General features: G+C 43.2%; 1 protein-coding gene and 1 long non-coding RNA gene across 11 annotated transcripts in view; one reads left to right on the top strand and one right to left on the bottom strand.

Annotated features, from left to right (window-relative positions):
* The window catches only part of DCLK1 (doublecortin like kinase 1), a 305,559-nt gene that overhangs the window by 272,074 nt on the left and 6,774 nt on the right, over positions 1 to 26,711 (top strand). For 3 of the 6 annotated variants that reach the window (XM_016151075.2, XM_016151073.2, XM_016151072.2), the window contains 4 exons: positions 105 to 201; positions 839 to 919; positions 10,522 to 10,635; positions 15,629 to 15,702. In XM_016151075.2, coding sequence (XP_016006561.1) covers positions 105 to 201; positions 839 to 919; positions 10,522 to 10,635; positions 15,629 to 15,702 — 366 coding nt within the window. The remainder of the gene's footprint in view (positions 1 to 104; positions 202 to 838; positions 920 to 10,521; positions 10,636 to 15,628; positions 15,703 to 26,711) is intronic. The other 3 variants (XM_016151071.2, XM_016151070.2, XM_016151074.2) reach the window with 1 other exon arrangement.
* Positions 196 to 18,790, bottom strand: LOC118609342. 5 transcript variants are annotated; one of them, XR_004953311.1, is made up of 6 exons: positions 18,524 to 18,790; positions 16,670 to 16,714; positions 8,220 to 9,567; positions 3,996 to 4,252; positions 2,601 to 2,745; positions 196 to 1,219 (listed from the first exon to the last, which is right to left on the bottom strand). It is a non-coding gene; the product is annotated as an uncharacterized LOC118609342 (long non-coding RNA). The 5 variants fall into 5 exon arrangements; XR_004953309.1 differs by lacking the exon at positions 16,670 to 16,714; XR_004953310.1 differs by lacking the exon at positions 18,524 to 18,790 and having other exon boundaries at positions 16,670 to 16,999.

Genomic DNA, 26,711 nt, shown 5'->3' with positions numbered 1-26,711 from the left:
TTTATGGGGGAAGGAAGGGCTCCAAGGAATAGGAATGAAGTGACATACCCTAAGTTGACATCTTAGTCCTGTTTTTTCCTTATTGTTGTCATTCATCTAAACAGAAGTGGTGATGACCAGGAGGTGCTTTTTGATCAGATTTTGATGGGGCAAGTGGATTTTCCTTCTCCATACTGGGATAATGTTTCCGATTCTGCAAAGGTAGGTTTCTAATACTTTTTTCTTTCTTATAGTCTGTGTGTCTTCACGGAATTATCGATTCTAACTCACTGTGTGCAAAGACTATAATATTGTAAACACGATTTCTGTGCACATTTTAGTCATAATTGCTAGGTTTTATTTATTTATTTATTGAAAAGTTCACAGTCATCAAGTCATCCGTTCCTAGCCATCCCGACTTCTCAAGTGCTCCTGCTTACCTGGCTTATACTCTCCCTGTTACCGCTCCTTTTGTATTGCTGTAGCTTCTTGCCCTACCCGCACCAGGCTCCAGCCTGCCTTAGATTTCTGCATAGCTTATTGCTTCACCTCTTTTAAATCTTAACTTGATTTTATCTTTTTTACGAAATTGATTTTAATATTAATTTCAGTTTATTTTTTCTATCAACTACAAGCTATATAATTACAGTTCTAAATATTCACCTTTCCTTTAACTTTGTTTTTATTTGTTTGCTTGTTTCCTTTAACTTTTAAAGGTGTTAGGTAGCTATGAGTAGGTTGAATTGATATATTTGAGATTTAGAGCTGTTCCAAACTAGAAGAGTAGTTCCGCATTTGAAAACGCCCAGGTTTTGACCTTAAAAGTTCGTCAAATGGAATTGAACGTTCCCTTTCGCAGGAGCTCATCACCATGATGCTGTTGGTCAATGTCGATCAGCGATTTTCAGCCGTGCAGGTCCTCGAGCATCCCTGGGTGAACGTAAGTGACCTCCTTTCCTTGTATTTACTCCTGACATTCCTCTGTAAAACTGCAGATTTTATAATAACGTCGCCTCCCTTTTAGAATGTTGTGTTTGTGTTTGTTCCTTCCCCTAAAATATGCCAGAACAGTCACGGGTCCCAGAATTATTCAAGGGTCATGATGCTTCTGTGCTGACATGTTCTCACGGCCCATTGCAGAGAGCATTTCCTCTGATTCAGACGGGACCGCCTTCTGCTGGGGAGGTGCACACGGTCACTGCCCTCGCCCCACACCTACATCCTGTGGTCCAGATCAGGGCTGAATGCATCAATAAGACAGAGCAGATTTCTGAGTTAGAACTGCTTTTGCATCATTTCTACCAAATATACAAGTGACCCAACCCAAGGGTCGCCACATAAGCCTCGAAGTCCTCTAATGCAGCGCTTCTCAAACTTGCATGTGCTCTAAAGCCACCTGGGGATCACGTTAAAAGTGCATATTATAACGTGGTAGATGCGAGGCTCTGAGTTTCTGAAAGCTCCCAGATGCCACCACCGGCCGTTATCTGAGTAACAGGGTCTATTGATATTTCTTTAGCTCTGACAGAACTCTTCAGAGCAGTCATTACAACTAATCGGTAAGGTTTGTTATGAATAATAATAATTAACGCTTGTAGGATGCCTAACTTGGAGTCTGCCCAGAACTCTTTAAGCATGAACTTGGTACGACCCCACTGACACATACGGAAGCTCCATAAGAGGTTTAATACTTCTTACTGCCGGGAGAGAGGACACAGATATTTGGTTATAGATATGGACGTGGACAGAGATGGGGCCAAGTATAAATCTGATAAAAGTTTTGCCAGCCTCCCTACTGCTTTGAATGATCTGGCTATAAGTCAACAAAATAGTTCATTTCTCTGAATTATCACCTTGGCAATTAGTCCAGTAATTTTTTTCCAGAATAACTAATTATCGAGGATAAGGTATGACTGAAAGCACAGGGTTGAGACAGACTGCATCTGCGGGGACATGAGCTTGTGGTCTTGTTCATGGCCTGCCTCTTGGCGGCCATGGGCCCAGGTTCCAGCCCTTTACACATCTGAGCCTGACTCCTCACACCCCACTGGGACATTGTAAGTATGTGATAGGAGAAAAGATATGAATGTGGGTGTCTATATATATCAGCTAAGGTTTGTTTTAAATATTTTCATATAGCAGAGCTTCCCAATCAGTATCAGATATGTGGGTATTAATTAATCATCTCAGCCCCTGGGGAAGTGAGGCAGGGTGGCCAGAGTGGGCAGCGGTCACCTCCAGCCTCACAACCTTTGCCTTTACCCCAGGGTGCTAAACAAAAGGTATCCTTTTCTATGAAGTGGAAAAAGTTAGGAAGCATCTCACATAAGCCTAGTAACAAACCTACAAGATAGGCAGGGTGGGTGTTACTGTACCCACTTTATAGGTGAAGAGACTAAGGTCAAGATGGGTGACTTGCCCAATGTACCTTTTTGTAATTGAGCTAATTTGCAGCCAGGTACCCACACTCCAAGACCCTTTGCTTTAGAGTTTTATGCACCACACCACATCCACCCTCCCTTTGTGGTACGCGAAAGCACTGTAAATATCGCAAAAGAGTGCATATGTACATTGTCGCTATGATTGTCATACGAGTCAGCAGCCTTTCCAAAGCAGCTTACCTGGGTCACACATGGAGCCTTTCCTTTAGCTGTGCAGGGCGAAAGAAGCACCCACAGGCTCTCTTGGTGGTAGCAGGAGGTGCCGATTGATCTACATGCTAATTAAGAGTCCATGGCCCACAAACTGTCAAATTGCACGTTAGCCCTGAAAAAACCAAAAGTGTGACCATACAGAATAAACCGGGAAACCTGCACTTGAAGTGTGGCCTCATTAAGAGCCATAGAGGAGAGAGATTCATTGATTCATTTTAGATTTCCAAATACATTTTCATCAGACGACCACGGCCTACCAGGCCTGCTTCCAGGAGCTCTGTCTGATACAACCGGAGACTCACACAGCAGTGGGAGAAGGGCCACCCTGCTGGCCTTTGTGGTGAGGGTGCCATGGGAGACTTCCTGGGGGAGGAGAAGCCAGAGCTCCATCCTGGAGGAAGCTGTGACAGAGATGCCCAGCGGAGCCAGCTCCAGCAGGCTATGGAGATATGCTATAACATAACTTTGCAACTGTGAGCAAATTCGTCTATATATGTGATGTGGCTGGATTGTTATTGAAAACACATAATCCGTTCACCTGATTCCAAACCAAATGACACTACATCAGTATAACCTAACTCAGTGGGGAAAGAAAGAAAATTAAGACTTGTGGCCATTACTTTTGAAAAACTAGGCTATTCATATTCCTAGGGCAGCAAACACATGTGTCAGCAGGAACCTCTACCTTCTCAATCTGCTTTGTACACATTTCACACGTGGGCCCAGGTTGCTGACAATATGGAGCCACAGCTCCCTCTGGAACTTGGACTTTCCTTCTCAGAGCCTCTAAAAGCATTTATTGAAAGCAAGAAAATTATTTAAAGAACTAGGAGATACACAACTAAAAAATACCCTCTGTATAATTGTAACAGACCTTAGAGTCTAATGGAAAAACATATATCGATTTTAGCAAAACACTTTTAAAAATAATGTATAGGTGATTGCTTAACTTTTGAAATTATATTTATATATTAACTAAATCAAAAAAACTGATTATTTTCTTCGTCTCAAAATAATATATGAAAACATATATAGAGAGACATGTTTCACAACCAGCATATAAGGAAGTTCATTTAACAAGACATTTCACATTTGGTGATCAAATTATATCTGATCGCTACAGAGGATGCTACCTAAGGGGCGGGGGCCGAGTGAGAATAATTTTGAGCCTTAAGGTACTCATCAGAAGGCTCCTCCTATGCTCTCATTTATCTCAATTTCCTTTGTTGCTTACGCGATGACCTTTTCCCTGGTGTACTTGGAATTGAAAGGTGGTCTCTCATGAAACAGAGTATAGAGCAATAGCATCGGGCAACAGCACCAAAAAAAATCTAGCCAGCAGAAGTCATTCGTTGACCTTACTTCAAGAGCTTCCTCTAGGCTCACATTTATTTTTCGTACACTTGGGCTGCAAATCCCACCATGCTCCTTGGTGTCCTGGGCCTCTGCTCTGTCATCTGAAGGGTCGTAAGCATGGCCTCACGGTGGATGGTTCTAGCAAGGCAGATGGACGAAGTAGCGTCAGCGTGCAGCCAGGTGTCTCAGGAAGGAATGTACACTCCCAGAGGGAGTGCCAGCTCACCCACCTGTGTCACCTTGGAACGTTCGCTTTTTTAAGCCTGTGAAATAGAGATAACAGAATCAACTTCTCATAATTCTGAGGACGGAGAGAGGATTAAATTTTGGAAGGGCCTGAGAGAACAATCATGAGCACTGGTGCTCCACAGGCAGTTGATAAATATTTGAATCTGAGTGAGGCAACGACTCTATCATCCATGGCTCTGTGCTGATAATATGCAAACTGTGATCAATGTTGGTGTGTGAGAAGCTCAATTACCAAGGAAACACCCTCATCCCCCTCCAAAAAAAATGATCCTGTTCGTATGCTCCAAGCCCCATCGAGATAACATATATTACCGTCTCTGGTGTGTTCTACAGTATCGCAGCTATTTTCTTTAATGTAGATGTCAAATGCCAATGGGAATTGTTCTAGCTAAGTTTATTTACTTTATTACTCATCTAGTGGAGAACCATATGATGTAGGCACCCCTAATATGAGAATAGAATAGGCAAGAATGTATCATGATCATTCCAGTGATTGGGGAGAAAGTTGAGTGACGTAAATTCTTATTCATAATTAGGATTAAATTATAGCCATTTTAATAATTTCAAATATATTACTATTGTTGCAGTTTTATTTTCAAAGTATGGACCTACCTTATCCCATGCTATTTTCTGATGCTCTGGGATGAAGAATCTATCCCAGAGCATTATTTCTACGAATCTATACCTTCATTTATTTTTCTAATTTTACTACTGAGGAAAATGAGGCTCAAAGAAGTCTCCAGCATGAAGCTCAGCAGAGCCACTAGCCTGGGTTTGACCCATGGAGATTCTGGTTTAACTGATCTGCACTGGGATCTGGGCGTTGGGAATTTTAAAAGTTCTCAGGGGATTATAACATGAGACAAAGATTGAAAACCTCTATCTTAGTGGAAAGGACTGGTTCAAAGGAGTCAAAGGTAGTAATTTATCCTCTTCAAGACTTCCTATTACTTACTTGGCCTTTCCATTTCAATTTACCTCCTTTATCTTACCTACATACTCTTGAAAAAATACTACTAACCTAAAATACTCAAAAAGTATGAAGAAAAAGAAGAAAAAAGAAAAACAAGAGCCTGGATAATCTACCAAGATATTCTATGCAAATAAAAATCATTCGTCGTGTGGTGCTGCCAGAATTTGTTAGAAAGTGAGAGAACTCCAGTGATACTGTAATAGTAAATAAGACCACTTATCTGTATTCACAAATTGTGAACGATGAGTGCGAATTCCACTTTCCGCTTGGGCACCTTATCCTCTCTTTTTTCCAAGGTAGATCTTAATTTACTTTACATTTTCTCCCCAAGAAGAAGAGTAGACAGAGAGCATGCATGGGGCCAAGCGAAAGCGAGTCAAAGTCCTGCGCACCGCACAGCCGGGATGGTTCCCGGGAGTCGCCGGGCTGCGTGCGGGGATGCGAGTACTCCGTTCTCTGGGGATTGTTTAAAGCTCAATCAGAATATTCTGGGGGTAGAACGCTCAAGACTGCCATATTTTTCATAAATTTACTGATATTAGTGATAGACTCTGGCAATGGACTGAAAACAGAACCCATGATTCAAAAATAGAACTTCGCGAGGGAGAAGGATTTTCTGAAGCATGCCCTGTGAAATGGTCTCCCTGAGGAAAGAGGAGACCTCGCTCTGCTGAGTGACTTCACATCCAAGCCCCCGCACCCCTTCCTACAACACCCCAACGTCCGCTAGAGAAATGGAGACCAGGGGCCCAGGTCTCTTTCAGACAGCTGTGAGAGTTCATTTTCCATTTTGCAAACTAATTTTGTTCTTGTCAGTTGCAATGCTCTGCCAAGTGGTGGATGGGAATTTCTAAATCCAAAACCACTAACCTCAAACCACAACCAGCCTGTGTCAAACCAGAAAGTACTCCCAGAAAAGACATGCCAGGACGTATGCTAATAACATAACTATTTATGACATACTTCCAGGTTTGTCACGTTTAGAAAATGCATAGCACATTTTGGCACACAGTCTATTCAAAATAATGATGAGAAAGATGTATATATAAAAACGTATGTTTTTAATGGTGCTATTTATTTTATTGATGCAAGACAGTAAATTAGCTAAATCTCCATCATCAATCCGTATGCCTCAGGTACACATCAGGTCCTTGCAAAACCAGCTGTTTATGTCTTTAAATCCAATTATGCTTAAAGCCTTCGAAATTGATATAGAAACTGCAGACATTTCCATTGCTGCAGAGTGTGTGTGTGAGTGTGTGTGTGTGTGTGTGTGTGTGAGAGAGAGAGAGGGGAGTGTGTGTGTGTGTGTGTGTGTGTGTGTGTGTGTGTGTGTGACCACCTCTAGCTGAGACACTTTATTTCATTGGGAACAAACCCGGGAAGGTTTACAGATTTAAGAAGTCGAAAGCATCTCTGACAACTTGTGAGGGTTGTTTCACTGCTTTCCATGCCTCAACCCGAACTGATAGCCCAAGGGAAGCCGAAACCTTCACGAGAATTCAAAGCTGGAGGCCCGAGGCCCCAGGCCTCAGCCTCTAAAAGAGTCGTTAGGAGTCCTGACAAGAGATTGGGACCAGGACAGGGCAGGAAGCCATGACAAAGTCCATTGTGAGAGCGGTGAGAAAACGAACTCTTAGTTCAAGAACTGGCAGGGAAAAAAACCTAAGGAAAGGGAAATTTCTGGGGAAGTGAGAGGTGTGGCTCTCCCTCAGTAAGGTAAGGAGGGGCTGCCTCCGTGGAGTCCCTTGACTTGTTTTCTCTATGTTTGCACCCAGGCTGCTAAGCACAGCCCGCACTGCGACCCAGGGCCACGCCGGGTCCTCCCACGTCAGCACCACCTTCTCGCACCACCTGCTCCGCGTGGGGGCTGAGAGCCCGGCCCCCATGAGTCATGGCGCCACATCTCAGATCAGTGGACACCCAGACTGTCCCTGATGTCAGTTGGCACTTCCTCTGGGTCCCCTGAAGCGCCCAGTGTCCCTTCTACTGGCCTCCATCTCAATGCTGCCCAGACTCTGTTCAGGCCTGTTTAAATGTGCTGTGTTTTTTGTCAGCCCCTAATTCAACCCTACTTCCTCCTCGTTACTGCACACTTTCATCATGGAGGAGAAGACTCAAAGGGTCTCTTCACTTAACGCTTCGGGGGTCCTTCCGTAACAGTCGCCATGTTAACGAATGCCCTTGGCCGATGCGCTGTGGTGGGGTGAGCAGCACAGAAGCCTCAGGCCCGGCGCAGTCCTGACTCAGCCACACGCTGGCTGCTTGACTTTGAGCAAATCGTTTAACCTCGCAGAGCCTCGGTTTGCTCATCTTCAAATCGGGACTCGTAAGGGATGCTCAGAGGAGAATATGAGGATTAGGGTGGTCGTCTATGTAAATCGTTAGCATAGGGCTGCATAACAGTTACCACTGTGTAACCTTCCTCTCCCTGCCTTTCTCTCTTACCTTTGATCCTCTCCACCTCAAAACAGGCCTCACCTCTCTCTCCTCATTTGGTCTTGCCTCAGAGAAAGGGAGAAACCTGCCCCCCACCTTACAGACTGCTTACTATCCCCCGCCACCTGCCGCTCACACCCATCGTCCCCTCTCTCCTGTCTTCCGACTCTTCCTTTCCACTGGCTTCTGACTCTGAGACTACAAACATGCTCCTGGGTTTTTTGTCCTAAAGAGAAAAACCTTCCTTAAATCTGCTTCTTCATCATCTAAAGAGCATACAAATCTCACTCTCTGAAGTAGCCTGAAACTCTATTAAGAGATGACTGGGTCTGTCTGTAGTCTTCGGGGTGAGACCTACAGGGGCACCACCGTGTCAGGCTGCCCCCGTTCATTCAGGCAGAACCCCGGACTGTGCCAGATATCTGATACTAGTGTCTGAAACTTCCGGTAAAAGCACATCATTTCATCTTTTATCAAATGTTTAAAATACTCCTAAAATCCTAACTTAGATTCCATGGGCCAGTTGTTTTATTTACCATTAAACAACAACAACAACAAAAGTGTTTTACCTGCACCATTGAATTCGCCCTTGTGTCTCACACTCCGGACTTCAAAATCCTAATCCTTTGTGAGTATCGCCCAACTTCTCTTCCACCGGCAGCGCGGGGAGGCAGGTGCCGTCCGGTACGAATGTCTGAGCGTGGGGCATTTGTCCTCCACGCTCGCCTCTCCTACTGAGAAGCATCACTTTGTTTCTACTCGATACTAAGGCTTCCGTCTTTGGATCTTTTTGGTACCCGCTCGGTATTCAGTCTTCTCTTGTTCTTTTGGCCTTCTCGGCCATTACTCTCTCACATAAACTCTTACCAGGAGATAAACTGGTTGACCGTTTGGCAAAGAAACGTGCCTGTGGCTTCCCGCTCGCACACATCCATATGCGAAGCTTCACCTTTCCTCCCATCGACCTGTCAATAATCTCTCCGTCATTAAGGATCGGGTCAGAGCCCAGAGTCCTCATGAAGCCTGTGCTGACCGTTCACCACTGAAAATGTGTCCTCTGTGCTCTGAGCTCCTGCAGCGCTTCCAGCTGAGCACGAGGCTGCACTGCCTTCTGACGGCCGCCTCGCCGCGTTGACTTGCTTTCTGATCTGACAAGGTGTGTTCATACTTTGTCTCCCGATCAGCCCGCCGGGTTCCGGGGGGCAGAGGCCACCTCCCCCCCGGCCCCGTCTTCCCTAACGCGGCCCTGACGTGGAGGGTACGTCGTGTGACCGTGTGTCTGTTTTCTCTCCGAGCGTCATCCCACCGTCACCCTCATCAGCCTTCACTGTATTTCTGATTCTTTCCACAAAGCAGGATTTTTTTTTTTTTAAACTTTGAATCCGCTCAGCATCATGGGAAAGCCTCCTTCTTCCAGCTTCGGTTTCATATGTGACTTAATACGCATAACAATTTCTCTTCCTTCTAGCCACTAATAAATCAGTCCAAGAATATTGTAAACTGAGCAGCCATTGTGTGCTTATGTTAAAGATGACAGAAGACAGGGGAGACGTGGTACGAAAGAGCAAGAGTTCATGGATTTAGAGTTAACACGTGTATCATGAGAAAGCATTAGGAGTTTCCACAAGAGTCGTTATAGTAGATTGTGCTTAACAGGGAAAAGCGTTTCGGAACAGGTGTTTCAGACCTGAGTTATAGAGAAAAAGAGGGACGATAGGCTGCGTGAGAGCAGAGCCCGGCCTGCGTGTGCTCCCGCGTTTCGTCACCGCTCCGGGCAGCGCCTTGCCCGCCGTAGACGCGCAGTCAGCATCAGCTAAAGGAATGAAGAGCTACCGAAAGGAGTAAATCCCGCGCGGAGAGTCCAGGTTCTGCAGACGCGCAAGCGTGTCGTGCTTGGGAAGCAGCAAACTCGTTTTCCTGCGCGAGGCCAAGAAAGACAGAGAAGAGGGAAAATGATGAATGGCATTGAAGTCTAGACAGGAATTTTGGTTTTAACAGAGAGTCACACTTTATTATCCATTCATTCATTTATCCCGCAAATCTTTATTAAGCATCTACTATGTACCAAAGCACTATGTGGGTTCTAGGGTGAATAAAACCATCTCTGTTTCCAAGCGTCTCAGGATTGTGCAGCCTTTTCACCATGCATTAGCAAGCGATAGCGTAAGGAGAGCGGTCTGTCCAGCTTCCATTGCAGACAGAGTCACGGACTCCAGCAGAGAGCAGAGAAGCCTTCGTTAGATGAGCTCCAGTGTGAAGTGTGTAATAGTAACAGATGATCCAAAGGCAGCGGAGAGGATATGAAAGTCGAGGAAGAACTCTCCGCCTGGAAGGTGGTCTGGGGTTATAGAAAGGCCGATCGGGTCGCTGTGGAACTGGCCTTAGTTTATTTACAGGTCCGTGCGGGAGACCAAGTCCATCAGTTTTCTTGGCTATGGGTCTGAATGATGGGATTAGAGTTTGATAAAACTCTTGGGTCAGAAAAAAAAAAAAAGATGTTTACATTGATTATTTATTTTTGATTGTTCAGATTAACTTGCTCTTTGACATGTCCCTAGAACCTTGGCTGATATTGATTTTATTAGAAACCAAAAGCAGAAATAAAAATTTTTATGTAGAGACAAAACTCTGAGGGTCAGATGACACAGCAGATTGGTTTTAGGGCAGACGTGGAAGCGAGCGAGGCGGTGGAGCAGCGCTTCCCACGGAAGACACTGGTCGGTTTATGAATTGTGTGAATCTTATGAATGTTGTGAATTTTAAAAATGTTAAGATCACCGCCTGTTATTAGAAGATCTGCCTCATTTTCCATCTATCTCATTTTTTCTTTTTCTCCTTATTTCATTTCTTTTTTTTTTTTTTCCTTCTCAGGATGATGGCCTCCCAGAAAATGAACATCAGCTGTCAGTAGCTGGAAAGATAAAGAAGCATTTCAACACAGGCCCCAAGCTGAATAGCACAGCAGCCGGAGTTTCTGTCATAGCAGTAAGCATCTGAAATATCCACCTATAACTTTTTAAAAGCAATCCACCTAGGAGACAGGCATTACTCAGGAGACTCCACCCAGAGACAGCAGAATGGGTCATTTCTTTAGACAGCTCGACCATTTAAAGCACCGGGGGAGCTGGGGGCTCGAATGCATTATGGGTTTTTGCTGATGGTTTCCCTGGGAGTCACATCGTTATCCAACACCTCCAGGGCGTCTTGCAGTTTATATTAATTTCATGATTTATTTTTTAGAGCAGAAAACCTCCCCCACGCTGGACTTGGTGCCAATGCAAACTTTTGGGTCTGAGAAAGAGTCCATAGAGTCCTTTGCCAGGACCTGGGAGGGGAGGGAAGCTGAGGGAGACGCCATTACAGAGATCGAAATACTATAGATCTTTGTACGAGACCCAAACGAAAGCCAAAACAGAGCAGAAACTTGCACAGTGAGATTTTCAGGGAGATTGAATTGCTGTGAACACCCAAAGAAATCACGATGTCTTGCTCCTTAGCAATTTTATTTTTTAAAGTTGAAAGTCTTTTAACATTCACCATTTTGTTGATGCGGCTGCACAGGATTTTTTTTCCATTCTATACATGCCGACATACACTACATGCAATTTGAGAGCAGCTCTAGGCAAAGACTAAATTGGGCAGAGAAATAATGAAACCTCATACTTCCTGGTGTCATATTCTAGAGTAAATATATTCAAGTCCCAGACTACTTGAGTTTTTAATCATTTCCTCTTTTTTCAGCATATGTACATTTTAACAGCATATTAAATGCGAAATCACTTAAGCTGTTTTTCTTTCTAAACAAAGAACTTAGACACTATGATGTCGAATTTTTAAAAAAGTAATTATGCTACGAAACAGTACTTCGTGCTCACGGGCAATACTGAACATTAACTACCACTTTGAGCGTTTTATTATTTATCGATTTATTTATTTTTTGGTTGTGCTGGAGCTCCGGATAAAATTAAACATACATAAGTGACATATTCAACACAACCGATCCTAGATTTGATGGGGGCTTCCAGACTTTGCAGGTGGCATAAACGCATGTGCCTCCACTTTCCTGTAGTATCTGCATTTCATGTTTTTTGATGAAACCCTTTCAACAGTGAGCTACATGAGTGTGAGTCAGTGGCTCACGAGTACACTGACGGTGCTAACTGGGACGGACGCCTGTTCTTCCAGTGCTGCTGGGGACCAAAAACTACAGGTCGTCCTTCTTGCCCTCTGTCGTTAGTTCCTTCCGAGGACATCCAGTGTGGCAGTACGTTGTCCTTCCTGTCTTCGTAGATTATCAGTATTCTTCGTTATGTAATTTTTTGAAAATAACAATCTCATGGTGGTTCTCGAGTAAACCAGACATTCTATACTCCATTTTCATCATTCATTCAAGATGTAAGTCTATTCCAAAGCTTTTGGTTCCACGATTTTCTTTTGGAATGGGCTGCCAGCACGCTTGTCCATGAAAAAGACTGCGTTTCTGTCCCTGCTGCGGGCTCACAGCTGCGAGACAGGCTGCTTTTTCACCGCTTTTGTTCTGTTTTCGTTTTCATTTTTCCTGATCCTTTATTTTAATTGGTCTTTGGTTAAATTTCCTTTGGTTGCTCAATAATGGTTCATTCTAAGTATTCCGGAAGTCTCATCATGACTAAGGGCAGGAACTTCAGGGCAGTTTTTCAATGGACAGACAACACAGATATGAGGGGAACTCCTGCTTTAACCAAACCTGGATCAATTCTGAAACCTAATCCATGTAAGTTTATTAAAACTTCATCTAGGTAGATCTCAAAAAACTCCAGTTAGTATTTGAAGATGAAAAGTCCACTGATGTTTTTTTTTCCTGAAATATCATGATTAGACCATTTTGAATGCAATTTAATACCAGTTTCTCAGTTCATCACTAACATGTTTCCATGGAAACTGTACAAACTGGTAATAGATTTATAAACTGGAAAATGAGCCGTGTGATGCTGAGTTATGCATTAGTGGCATGCTCATTATCCACTACAAAATTAAAAAAATATATTTATCAACTTAACTCGGACTCAAAATAATTGACTTTTTGGAAAAACATCTGAAAGAGTGCCTTGTCAACTCTAAAGTACAATTCACTTGTTGACTATTATCATTAGTATTGAAGCATGAAAAATAATATCACTGTAAATGTCAGGGTTGTTTCTGGAGGAGCTATCCTTCTGACATACATTGCATTTATGCACCTTCTCCAGAACATTTTTCCCTCAGAAATGTCTACACCCTCCATAAGAACCTGGACAGGGGCAGAGGGTAGGAGGGGTCCGTCACCAGTCCCAGGGGCTGGGAATTAGAAACTGGCTGCTTTGGTTGCCTTTGTTACTAGCTTTCACAGTAGCACTGGATAAGTCTATACCCTATAGCAGTGTTCCCATTCATAAGTGCAAAAACTAAGTCTCAGAAAACTATCACAAGAAAAAGGAGCCTTGGAGTTAAATAATATTCCAACTCAAACTAAAGTATAACTGCAAAGGAATGACTCTACTGTGAGGCAGAATCTAAGTGGTAGGGAGAAGGAAGAGCCCTCATAAATGTTGCATTCTATAAAGACTATTTGATAATTTAATAATGCAATGTAATTAGTAATTCACCCACATGATAGAAATTCCTGTAACTAATATAATACTGCAATAAATTCTATTTGCTAGATATAGAAAAAATGATTTCAATATAAATTACATTCAAGCAGAATTTTTTTTCCCATGGGCACGTATGCTCTCCCCAGGGGCTATCAAGGATGTATTTTATTTTAAACTGCCTCTGTCCTAGGACTGAATTTTTTAGAAATGAAAAAAAAAAATACATACTATTTAGAGTATAGTATCAATCAGCTTATTTTTTCAGGAAATCAGCAATTAAATCTTTAACTGGTATTTCTCTTTCTTTCGTTAGAAACCTAACCACCTGCTGGAGATTAATGATGCTTACAAAGGAATTTATGACACTTTTTTCTTTCTCAGAATGACAAAGGAAAAAAGAACAAACTGTCATAACAAAGAGAGGCTATTCACAGGTGTAATTTATGACATGAGCATAGTTTAACATGCACTCATGGTTCTGAACCTTAGTGTTTTTTGTTCTTGTTGTCATTTTTTCTTCTTTGCTTCCCACTCCTTACATATATTAAGACCAAAGAAAGAATAAATGATAACTGTATATTAAGGTCCTCGAGTTGGCTAGGAGAGTAATTATGAGCTGGTAGCTCACAGGGATCATAGAGCTGTTCTGACATTTGGGTCAGGCAGCGTGATGAGGTGGAAACGCAATGCTATCCTTCTAACTGCAACATTCTGCCTCTCAGAAAGACTCCAGCGTCCCTCTGCTACCTTTGCTAGTAGTTGGGGGAGTAGTAAAAAAAAGAAAGAAAGAAAGAAAGGGAAACAAAAGGTTATTAAGACACAATTTATAGACATAAAATGGAATTAGAGATGACATTTTAACGGTGGACTCCTTGAGCTCTAAGGGAGGGAAGGGAGGCATTATTAGATTTGCTCAGCTTGATGAAGAACCGATGACTAAGATGTCAGTTCCAATTTATTTTTCCTCATTTAATGCTGTTTATTATTTTAACTGATAATTTTCCAAATGCTTTAAAGTTTTTCTTTTGCATTTTGCTCATGCAAATAGAGCGTTTCAGTCCAATGAAACGAATTCATGCTAATCAGTGTGCAAATAATGGTGATACAAAGAGACTTAGTTCCAAGATGAGCGTTCTTGCGCCAGGGCATTCCGCGATGCGCTGTTACGCGGCGTTCCGCCTGTAGATGGCAGCAGAGAACTAAGTACTAAGTAGCCATCTTCGCGGACTGAAACAGAAGGGCCGGCCTTCATCCTCTAACAGCAAGCGTACTTCGATTTTTTTTTTCTAAATAAAACAAAATGTACTTAAAAAAAAAATTAAAATTTCACATTGCTGTTCCGTGAACACTGGGAGACCCTAGCTTATAATCGGAATACCAAATCCTCTGAGTAGTATTTAGTTTAAACGCCCGGTGACCCGGCATCTTTTGAAATGTTTTTGTGAATTTAGAAGTAGAAACAACCATCAGCGCCACAGCAGGACCCTCCTTAAAAGCACTCGTGGGCCTCTCTGTAAAGAGAGGTGTGCAGCTTGCGTCCTGTCGTGGGCAGCCAGGGGGAGTGGGCACACAGCATGAGCCCTGTTTTTCAAATTCGAGTATTGAATCTTATTCCTAGGTAGCCAAAAGCTAACATCTTATTCCAGGGTGGACAACTTTAAGAATTTATCCTGTTTTCTATTTAATGGACCTTTTGTTAATCGTAAAGCACTTAACTGTACATATGCATTTTTAATATGCAGTGAAAACTTATTTTATTTTCTGTATGTTCACGGAGAAAATTTACTGACTGTCTTATACTATATCTTTTTAGTTCAGAAATGTAATGGATTCTTTAAGCGTAGCTCTGCTTTTTAAGGTTAACTCTTAAAAAAAGAAATCCAAGTTGCTGCGATTATGGGGGTTCAAAACCTGATTCTTTTCATTTTTTGTTTCGTATTTATGAAGCCCTCAAATTTAAGCCTGATGGGGTAAGATTTTGGGGGGTCCAATCTGCTTTCTCTTAGGTGGCTAAAGCTGATTCAGTACTTTATTTAATTATGAAGCATTTTCCACTCTATAGAATATGAAGAGGTGTTTATATCTTTTGAAGTTGAGAGGACGTTATTAAATGTGCATTCAAAAACTTGTTTGACAAATTAGATCTTTTCTAACAAATTGGCCTTCAAGATATTCATGAGGGATTAGTGTCTTTTCTTGCCTTTCTATTTTTAATGTGCAGATTTAGCATATTAGCTAGTCGCCCTGCGGAAGAGGCATGGTAACTCTATATTCATATGCAGTCAATGAAGATCAGCTTGGTCTGGAGTCTTAATTCTTTAGCACAATGTCGATCCACTGAGTTGCCCCCATTTCTCTCTGCTCAGCTGGACCACGGGTTTACCATCAAGAGATCAGGGTCTTTGGACTACTACCAACAACCAGGAATGTATTGGATAAGGTATGAGATGGTGCAGCTCAACAGTCAGTGTTTCCATGGCAACGTGCTGGCAGTCTCCATTAACCAGTTCCTTCAGTGGATAAACATGCTTTTGATTTGTTATCCAGTCCATATGCTGCTTTATCAGTTTCATTTTAATCTTGATTGAGATGCCACACCCCCTCATTCCTTTTTTTCACCCATTATTCACACTGACATTTGCCAGCTTTCTTTCCATTGCATATGCTCAGTATCAATTTTCCTTCCAGTTAAAAGGACAGTATATTTAGCATTAATGACAAAGCCTTTCCCTGATGTTGCCAATTAAAACAATGATTTCTGTCCCTTAACAAATGGAAGAACAAGAGTACCTTAGTATCTGTTCTATAGAAGTATATACTGTCATTTTAAAGTCATCAAGCCCAACCTCGACCTTATGAGATGGATGAAACAATGCATTTCCACGTTAGTAATAGAAGCTCCTCCAAGTGACAGTGAGCTATAGAATGCATTGTGTGTGTTGGTAAGCTTGTGTCTTCAAATTCTCCACCTTTTTGTTTTGTTTTGTTTTTGTTTTGTTACCTCTCTCCCCCTGGAAATCCCTTTATGTACTAGCTATTGCATGAATTTATTTTTCAGCATTTTGTAACTGTCAGATTACTTAGCTGGCTTATCTGGTCAAGCAAAAGGGACTCTGGGAGGCATCGATTTTTTAAACTGGGTTAAGAATTCTGTCCTGTCACGTGCTATTCCGGTCAGCCACCCTGGCATTTCCTTCAAGGGGCGATTGTTTGTGTCTCTTTCAGTTGTCCACAGGCAGGATGGTTTTTGATGATGTAAGAAATGATCTCTGAGAAGTCCTAGGGAACTTTTCTTTTCCATCTTAACATTTCTGAAATAATCTGTAGGCAAAGCTTCACATCTTAGCACTTGCTAAGAAAAATTCCACTGAGTTTGGCCTTTCTTTCTCCCAAATGATGAAGCCTACCTGCTCATGTAGTGGCTGCCTGATGGTGTTTCATGGATTAGACTACTGAATTTAAAAAAAAAAAATAAAAAAAGAGAGAGAGAGAAAAGAAAAAAGAAAAAATATGTATGTGTAATATATAATTCTAATCCTCAATTATTGCTCCTATTTTTCCCATAATTAGACCCTCAAAATGAAGTACTGAGGAAAGCAGAAAGGCTCACTTGGAAAACTGTTTAAATATACTACGAGCATGATCATTTCTAAGTCAGTTTAAAGCAAGAAAATACCAAACTTCCACAAGATATTTTAAATTCCATTTCAGTGGAAGGTGCTCTATGTCTTCTGGATGGACATGCGTGCGGAGCTGCACATTGGTGATTTCATTTACCTAAGTAAATTAGCTCGTGGACGGAGTTTGAATCGTTTTATTTTTAACTGTTTGGAGGGAGTGAATCAATCCTAATCTGCCCCTGCGTAGACTTCTTTTTGACTTTTTATGTGGAAGATGATCCATCTATCTTTTACTTTTTACTGAAAGATAACGTACACTTAGGAGAGGGCACACGTCACTAGTGAACATCTCAACCAAGTTTCGCAAACAAAACACACTCATGTAAGCAGCACCCAGATTAGCTCCCCCTCCCCCTGCCCCCACACCTTCCAAGGCCCTTTCTGGAGCTTCATGTAGCCCCCAGGGTGAACACTGACCTAGAGTCTACCTGCCTTAATTGGCTATGCCTGGTTTTGTCCTTGATATAAATTGAATCACACCACGCTCCATCCTTTTTTAATTGTAGGCCTTCTAACCTCTGCCTCCTAACCAAACGTATGTGAGTAAAGCTGATATATAATCAAAAATAAGCATCAAATATGTCTGATTACGGTCGTGCATATTTGTAGAACAAAAATTACATGTACAAATTATTCCAATTTCAAAAAAGCTCTAGAAAGTGATGTTACTCAATTTATGAGATCAAGGGTAGGAGCAAAACCCCAAGTAAACACAATAATTAATAAACGTAGCCAAGTATAAAAAGGCCATTTGACTAAAATCCTGGTGATGTTCCCATCAGCAGATGAAATGACACATCCTTGAATAATGGGCAGGAGCAGATGGGAGATAATCTCTTTTTTCTTTCACACATAAACTGCTCTGTTTTCCAGCTGGGGGCAGTAACAACAATGTTTATAGTTAATGCCTTACGAAACAGCACCCCAGTATGTAAAGCTAAATTGGAGAAATGATGCTAAAAACTCATCGGCATATATGCTTAATTAGGAAGTTTTATAATGCCATTTAGCCTGCAACAAACACACTCTCCTCGCTGATTGCAAATGCTTGCCTTTTATCTCCACGGAAGTGGGGGCATTTGTCGAAGCACGGTGCGCGGTGGCAGCCGGCTCTCTTACATAAACAATCATTACGGGCGAACGTCCTCACTCCCAATCGTTGTGTTTACAAGTGCTCATGGCTGTTTTTACTACTCTGAGCAGAACGCTTGGGACATAGGCTGGGAAAAGCACCTCTTCGGAGCACCCAGAATTGTCATGTCCCTTTTAATAGGCTTTTTGGTGATGCTAGAGAAATGGGGGCGGTCCATTTGCCTCTTTCTCTCCTTCGGCCTCCTGCCCATAAACAGAGAGAGCTGCTTCCAGCTGTGGCCTGGAGAGCAGCATCCTGCCTGGCAGAGTCTTCCGGGAGACCTTGCTCCTGTCACCCAGGGCCTGGGGGAACAGCCTCCCAAGAATGAGCTGCCTGTGTCCTTCCGCTCCCTCGCGGCCCTGCTGCGAGCCACTGGAAAACATTTACATCTCATTACATTTTTCCCTCCTGAAAATTCAGCCTTCTCCGAAGGCGACGTGGTCACTCACCATTTCTCAGGCAAAGCTGTCACGGTGGCAGGCGCTCTGGCCCTCCATCTTTTGCACGCCTGAACGGGGTAACAGAGTTAAATCAAACAAACATAGGCTAAAAATGCTAAGTAAGATGAAACACGGAGGTGAGCTTGGACAAAAGGGTGGCTGAGCTCCCAGGCATGATGTGACTCAAAGGTACATGTTGGACCTGAGCTCCAGCCTGAAACAGTGAGTAATGAGGCAGAGCTGTGCAGCCGTGCGCGGTCTTTGCGAGCCTATTAAATGCTGTCATGCTCAGTCGTTAAAAGGAATGAGGTCAGTTAAATGCATCTTGCACAGTGCAGGTTTGGGAAAGGGTTCCAGAAAGCCAGAGGCCCCCCAGCCTGATGGGAGGAGGGCCCCGTGGCAAGTCTCAGCCAGCAGCCAGAGGCACACAGCAAGCTGCGATGCCTTGCAGGTTGCATTGTGGAAAGCTGCCTGGGCCTTTCTCTGTCCTTTGAGAAAGCGACACTGCAGGAAGGAGGCAGAAGCCTCTGATCTCAAAGGGACTGACCTCCCTACTCCGCCCCCACGCGAAGGCTGCCCTGCGACAGGCATGGGTTTAAACTTTAAAACCACCCAAACCGTGATCGCAGAGGAAAATATCAGGAAACTATGCGATTTTGGTTGCACGGCTGTACCTTGATGCTAAAAAGTGAGTTATTAGGTCAAGAGGCTCAAAAGATGGTCAATACCTTGTGTTATAGTTCGCAGAAAAATACAGGAATAGTGAGACATCTGTGTCATTTTACCAAGTCAAACAGGTTGCTCACTGTTTGAGATTTTATCTTGTTTTGTTTGAGATCCCTTAAGAGAAGATCTCAACAATATATATTTGTCTTTTCAAAATTTAACGTATTTGTTCTTAGAAATGAGAAATTGCCATGACATTCTAAGACTTACTGATTAGGTGTAAACTGAAGTGAGATTTTCCTGGGGTTCTTGATGATTCGGTATTGATAAAAAAATTTGTGATATATTTATTTTGACCCTGCTTTAGAGCCTCTTTCCTCTTTTTTATTAAAAAAAAAATCTACACTGTTTTTTACATATTTATTCCTGCTATACTTTGATTCCACATGATCCCCAGTAATAGTCACTGACTGATACAATATAGATTTTATGAGGTGTGCAGGAAAGAATCCCTCATAAAGAACCTAATCGTAAGTATCGACACACTTATTCTATTAAGAAGGAGCGTAAATGTCAATACACTGAAGTCAAACAATTCTCAAATATATGTCAAACACATGGCACTTAGAGAAATGAAAAAGTCGTGAAAATCTTGCTGAAACGGATTCGATTCAAGATTGGCAGCTTGGAGCACGGAGAGGTTGTACCTTTGCTGTCAGGAAGCCCAAGTTTTGGATCCAGGCCGTCCTGCTTCCTGCAGTGTGACTCTTTCTCTAATTTTCAGTTTCCCCATCTGTAAAAATGAGAAGGGCATTGTCAACCTTCCAAATCTGCGGTGAGGGTTAAATGCGCTGCCTGTGCAAAATGTGCCTTCATAGCCCTCGCCCAAAGTGGGGCTCAGAAAAGATGGCTTTGCAGGGTTTCCTGCACTCCCAAGAAAACAATATCCAGTCCGCACTAGAGACAGATTTTCCTGAAAAAAAATGATCTCTCTCCAGGGCAGTGTATTCGTTGTTAAAATAGAACCATGAACTTTTTTGATGTTCTTATCGGGGTAAACTGCTGAGTAACTTTTATATTATTCATGAGTTTTTGTGGTGTTGAATTCTACTTAAAGTAGGCTGTAGCCCCAAATCCTGATGAATGTAAGTTTAGATTGCTAACCTATCAGGCAGGGATTGGCAAATGACAGCCGATGAATGGGCCAGATCTAGCTTACTACCTGTTTTTGTAAATAATGTTTTATTAGAACACGACCACACCCCTTCATTTATAAATTGCCTATGGCTGCTTTTGTCCTACAGCAGTAGAGTTGGGTAGTTGTATTGAAGAACCACGTGGCCAGCAAAGCTAAAGTATTAACTATTTGGCCTTTCCAGAAGTTTTTCAACTTCAGTCCTAAAGGGAAATGTTTCTAAATTAAAAGTCACCACCTGAAGGCTTGTTAAAAAAAACTCTATCTCCACCACCTCAGGGACTGCCGGGGGCATAGTAATAAATATTTGTTAAGTTAGTTAATCATTGGATTTACCAATGAAGGGGCAGTTAATACAGAGAAAACCCGATTTTGAGTATGAATGTGTTTGTGAAGAGTTTGGGGTAAGTGGACGTTTGGACGATGAAATTGCACATGAGAAGTTGTAGAATAGAATAACGTCCCGTTTATAGTGAAAAGAATTGTTTTTGTAATGAAAGGAGTTGTCCCCTAACTTGCCTGCTTATTAGTAAATTCCAGATTGTCATACATTTGCCTTAAGGTAGATGACACCTGTGGTGGTTCTTTAGTCTACCAGGGACAGTGAGGGGAAAACCACACAGCAGGTCAGTTCAGCCGCGACAGGAGAAACCGGGGGCCGCAGGACAGGAGGAGCCCATGGACTTCGTCCTCTAGAGGCCCGAGCTCAGCCAGTGGCTGTGATTCTAACCCTCTGATGGGAGGCCATCAGGGATTACTACAGGGCTCAGCCCTGCTGGGGATTTGATAAAGGACCAGATGGGCAGCAGGAGCCTAGGTAGAAGTGGGGGAGAAGCGTGGCCGCAGCTCCACCTGAGGAAGCCAGGCGCCCCGTTGCAGTGGCCCGAGGAGGCAGCTCAGCCAGCTGCTGGGTTTCATCCCCTGAGGCCTCCTTGGGGTGTTTTAATGGTCATCCTCATGTTAGGGAAATCCCACACCGAATATCCAGATACTTCCAGTTCCTGGCGAGATCCCAAAAGGATATTAAAACAAAACAAAACAGAATCGTAATAGGCATGACAGTACGCCAAATAAAATGAGGAGGGTGGATATTTCAATCGATCTGTCAGTTTAATTTTACTAGCAAGCCAAACGTGTTCAACGCAGCAAGCTCATTGGAACTCGGTCCCCGGGGGCCCCGAAGTGAGCGTGCAGCGGCTACACCCCGTCCCTCTCCTAGGGACCATGAATAATGGATGGGCTACAAGGCCACGTGCGCAATGTTGTTCTTTTATTAATGAAATGAAGACTATTTGTGATGGCTAGCAATAAATTAAGAAAGGCAAAAAGAAAAGCAGTCAACATTGGCCTCTGAAAAACGCAGTTACTTAAATCCAATAATGACTGCCACGACAGAAAACATTGCCTCACAGCTTAAATGGGCTGCATCTCGTTCCAGTCCTGCCGGTACGAGAGAACCAAAGTATGTTTGATCCATAGACTATGAGGCCTATTGTTTGCTAAGAGAAAAACATTACCCATGATGTTCGGTCGACAGTGGTAGTAAGAGTATTTGTAGTATTTCATAGGCGAAAGTTTCCAGAGGGAACAATACCACTGCCCTCCAGTCTGTGCGCAGGCGAATGGGGGCTCAACACAGCCAGGAAGCATGTCCGAGGTCACATAATTAGCTGAGCTAGGACAAGAGGCTCCTTCTCCTGACCTCTCCCTACTGCTGCTTCCATGGGGATTAAGCTACAGCTACCGACAGGACAGCTCTGCAGAGATGTGGGTGACGTGGAGCAGCAAAAACTGAGCTAATGCCCCAGGGCACGTTCTGGATCCATTCCCGACCTCCCTCCACGCTGTGTTTTCCCTTTGCCTTTGCACGGGAATGCCAGATGGCGGTGTACTCCGTGTTTATGCCGATTTCCAAATTTAACATCAGAAATAAGGATTTAAGCTATCTGGGCACTGTGTGGAGCACAGAGTCATCTCGTTGAACAAAAGAGGCCACCAAGCACGTTTATTAGATGACTCTAACTGGTGGAGTATATTGCCTTGGCATTTGGCAGGCACTTTTCTCTATAGTCTATGGCAGGCGCCAAAACATGATAAATATGAATTTCTCTAAGATTTCCAACTACTGTCTGTACAGCCACCTGGGTTGCTAAGGTTATGACATTATGTTACCATTCCTCAGTTTTCACACTTGATCCAGCCATTAAGGACACCGTGATAGGGCTTATGGTCTGAGGTAGGGAGATGTAGTGTTTCTTCTGTATAGGGCAGGCTTGTACTAGTTTCTCTACATCGTTCTATGTGGTCCACTATTTATTGTTTGCCAGGTGTCCCCGACCCCCGTCCGCTCTGACTTAGCAATAGCCCAGGACACAGTATAGTAGTCGCTAATGGGTACGTATGTATCCGAAGTGACTAGTTTACAATGCGGTGTTTGTTTACCCCAAAAATCTCAAAGGACTTCTTGCTCACCTCTAACCTATGATAATTAGCACCAAAATGTGGTAATGCAGGCTTGGATTCTCTTACCAACTCTTAAGGAAGTGATAACTTTCTGAGGCAGCACTTGGGAATTCTACTGCAAGTCTGTTAGTGTCGGCTCACACAAAGCTACAACCCAGGAGCAAAGTAACTACCACAATCATAAGCCCATAAGGAAGTTCTCAGTTTTAAGGGCATATAAAGGCAATACTTGAGGACAACCCGACCTCACAAAGACAGGCACTAGGGAAGAGAAACGCTGTTTGCTTGATATCTGAGAACTTTTTGTGATTGGTAAAGAAGAAAGCAGCCTTTCAGAAATGTTTGAAAGAACCCAGAATTTACATTTGTGATACAGCATGTCAATTTCGAATGCTTTTATGGGGGAAAATTACCAGTTGGAATGAATACCTTTTAAAAATTATATAATAGCACATTCTATTTCTTGCTAAATTCATCTGTCCTGAACTGCATGTAGGGGGTACAGAATTCAACGGTAAAAATTGAATTGCAAATAATTGTATAGCTGCAATTAAAATTCCAAAAATATCATATATTACAGGGCTTACTGTGATAAAAATTGGACTGCAGTAAGCGATTGTTGAGTAGATAAATATGTAAGATAATTTTAACATTATCTGGTGTAAGCATTTGATCCTATCTGAAACATAAATTGTATTCTTAAATATTGTCATAATACTTTTAACTTCTTACTCTTTTGTATTGAAGAGTTACTTTAGGTTCTATTTTTTGCTTATTCAGAAATGACATAATCATCTAAAAAAACTTAAGTCTGTATTAATTAAGAAATATTTAATGCCACTAATATGTAGGCATTCTGGAAAATGCAAAGAAGTTTCAGATTCTACCATAGAGGAGCTGATGTTTGGGGAATATGCACAAAAAAAAAAAGATAATAAGAGGCCTATGTGCAGTAAATGCCAAACGTTTGGTCAACAATACTTGCCTGAGGAGTTTAGAAGGAGAAAGTGTGATTCAGGAGGTGAACTTTGATCCAGTCCTAGAAAATGGATAAATGTGAGTAGGTAGACAGGAGGAAGGGTCATTTCAGGTTGGTGAACACCCTGAGCCAAGATGGAGAGGCGAGAGCGGTTAAAGTACTTCATAGATATACCAGTCCCAGCAAAAGTCTACTCATGTCCCATTAACAAGTCTGGGCACCCGTCCTGAACCAGCCGTGGGTAGTGGGGGAAGCATTAAACTCAGGCTTGTTCCTGGGTCACCAGCCCACCCACCCCTGCTCAGAGATGGGAGTAGGGTTTCCTTCACTGGAACCACAGAGTAGAGGAGCTCAGGGTGTCCAAAGAGAAATTGAGGCACAGCCAGCCCTAAGCAGAGCAAATGGATGCTGTGCAAGAAAACCACACGTCAGCTAACGGGAAACAATGAATCTACTTACATTACAGGATCATTTTGAGGAATAACAGGAACTAGACACTGGAAATTTGTGTGTAAGCTTGTTGTGACTGTTAGGACAGAGAATTGGGCTTTATGAGGAATTGCGAATAAATCAAACCTGAGGGCCATTGACCTGTCAGCTGTGTGTAGGATGGGCTGCGGGCTGGGTGCCCAGGAGGGAAACAATGTGACCGCTGTTGTATTTTCCCATATAGCAAAAGCCACAACCTTCGTAGAGTATCTGTTGTGCGCTACGAACTTGGTGAACGCAGCGAGGTGTCCAAGACTTGGTCTCTCCCTCCACAGCGTTGGCAGCGTGGCGGGGAAGGCTGTCCACTGCGGCGTGGGCAGGAGGCAGAACTTCTGCCTTCCCACCAGGCTGCGTGGGAACCCAGGGAAGGCAGAAGTTCTTATAATGAGCCACAGTCCATGGAGCTGGCAGCAGCGCGAGCAAGAGTATGGGGACAGTGGCACTCTCGGGAACACCTTTGAGAGCGAGTCAGTCGAGAGCCCTGAAGATGAATTGTGTAGCCTTTGAGAGTACGGGAAGGACCTGGGTGCGTAGGAAACTGCCTCTCTGTCTTCAGACTCCAGTGTCCCTAGGAGTTTAAAGGTCTGGGCTGGGACCGTACAGGCAGTGGACCCTGGCTTGTGGTCCGGAGAGGGGATCTCAGCGTGGAGCCCCCTCTTCTTTTGGCTTTTGATGCTGCCTGTGGTGGGTGTCCTCTCCCCAGCTCACCCGGGCCGGTAACGGAGGCAGAGTGAGCCACTGAAGTGCAGTGGCTCCGTTTTATCCTGTTTCAAAAGACTTCAGAGTAAATGGGAAGAAACCTCTCGGGCATTATGTAGGGGGACAATGGAGTTCTCTTCCTAGTCACTGATGCAGTCCGAGGAGTCTGTCCTCATGCCCGGCCTCGGCTCCCCAGCTGGGACCGGCAGAGCACGGGGCAAAGAATGCTTCATAAACTCTCTTTCAGTTCTTAAAGTAACGGCAGCAGAAACAGCCATCACACCCGTATTCCATGACATGTGATCATGACATGATGTGTTTTCCAAACATAACTGCCGTGCAGTTACTGGTACAACTGAAGGCGCAGAAGCACTTCAGCATGAGGAGTCACCGCAAAGGTGAACAGTTTTAAAGCTGCTAACTGAGGCCATTGATAAGAGTGGAGAGAACAGATCGCTTGAAAAAGACAGGACAAGGGTCCTCTAGGAAGAGGGACAGTGAGGAAGAGAATAGGCTTGCTTTTAAAAGGACTTGGAGAAATGAAAGGGAAACTGAGCGGGATGGGACCATCTGAATTTGGGCTCAGCATCGAGTGTCACCAGCCTTTGCATAAACTGGATCATGGCATTTCTGGAGGAATGACTTATTTCAGTGGCTGCAGCCAAGAGCGTGACTTGTTGGCATTGAGTAGATTATGGAGAGAGAAAGTGAATATGGAGACGGTGCCAATGGGAGTAGGGAAGGAGGGAGAGGACTCTGAGCTCGGTTCTAAGGCTGGCTTTACCTCGCATTGTTTCCCTCTGACCTGCAATTATTTAATTTTAAAACAATATCTTCCATAAAATTGTAAAGGAAAAAAAAAAACCCAAACTTTCCATTTCTGGGAGTCTGAGCCATGCAGAAAGCATTTACCCGTCCACTTTTACCTGCAGCAACTCTGGGAGGGCGGGAAGGGATCACGCCTGCTCCTTGCTGAACTGAGGGCTGAGTGACTGGTTCGCAGCCAGCGCTGGACAGAGCGGGACTGTCCAACCCACTGGGCTTTTCCTCCCCATGACAGAAACTTCAATTCACTAGCCAGCACTCAGTCCAATGCCAGGAAGCATTTTCTTTCCTAAGAAGGTAGAAATAGATGGGGGGGGGGGGGGGAGGTATGTTTTGTTTTGTTTATGAGCAGGAGAAGAGTTTATATTACTCTTAGATTAACTACAGAATAGTTTTCATGTAAGTCAGACTAAATAGATGTCTGTTTTTTACAAACATTCAGCTCTACACAAACACTTTCAGTTTGCCTTGAAAGCACAATGCCATGTGCTGTAACTTTACAGTGTTTTAAAAAGTTAGGAATTGGGGTTTATGATGCTGAAAACATCATAAAATCCATGGGTATAAGACCAAGAACTATACAGATGAGGGTCCTTAAAAATTTGACAAGTAGGAAAATTAAACATAGACATTTCAACAAACCAGTTATTGAACCACTGTATAACAATCTAGTGAAAGGAGAAGTGAATTATTAAAGTTCATCTTCCTCCCTGAATCTGTGGCGCTGTTACGCAGCGTGTGGATAGCCTTTAAAGCAGCGCGGCTCAGCCCAGCGGAGCCACTTACCGCGCTGGTGCTGCACGCCGCCTCTCTCTCTCTTTATTACTTCATTTTGGAACTTTGATTGCCTTACTTTAGATCTAAGATTGCTCTAATGCTGT

Source organism: Rousettus aegyptiacus, unplaced genomic scaffold, assembly GCF_014176215.1.
Source record: "Rousettus aegyptiacus isolate mRouAeg1 unplaced genomic scaffold, mRouAeg1.p scaffold_m13_p_11, whole genome shotgun sequence".
NCBI classification, from domain to species: domain Eukaryota; kingdom Metazoa; phylum Chordata; class Mammalia; order Chiroptera; family Pteropodidae; genus Rousettus; species Rousettus aegyptiacus.
This window is presented reverse-complemented; position numbering and strand designations above follow the sequence as displayed.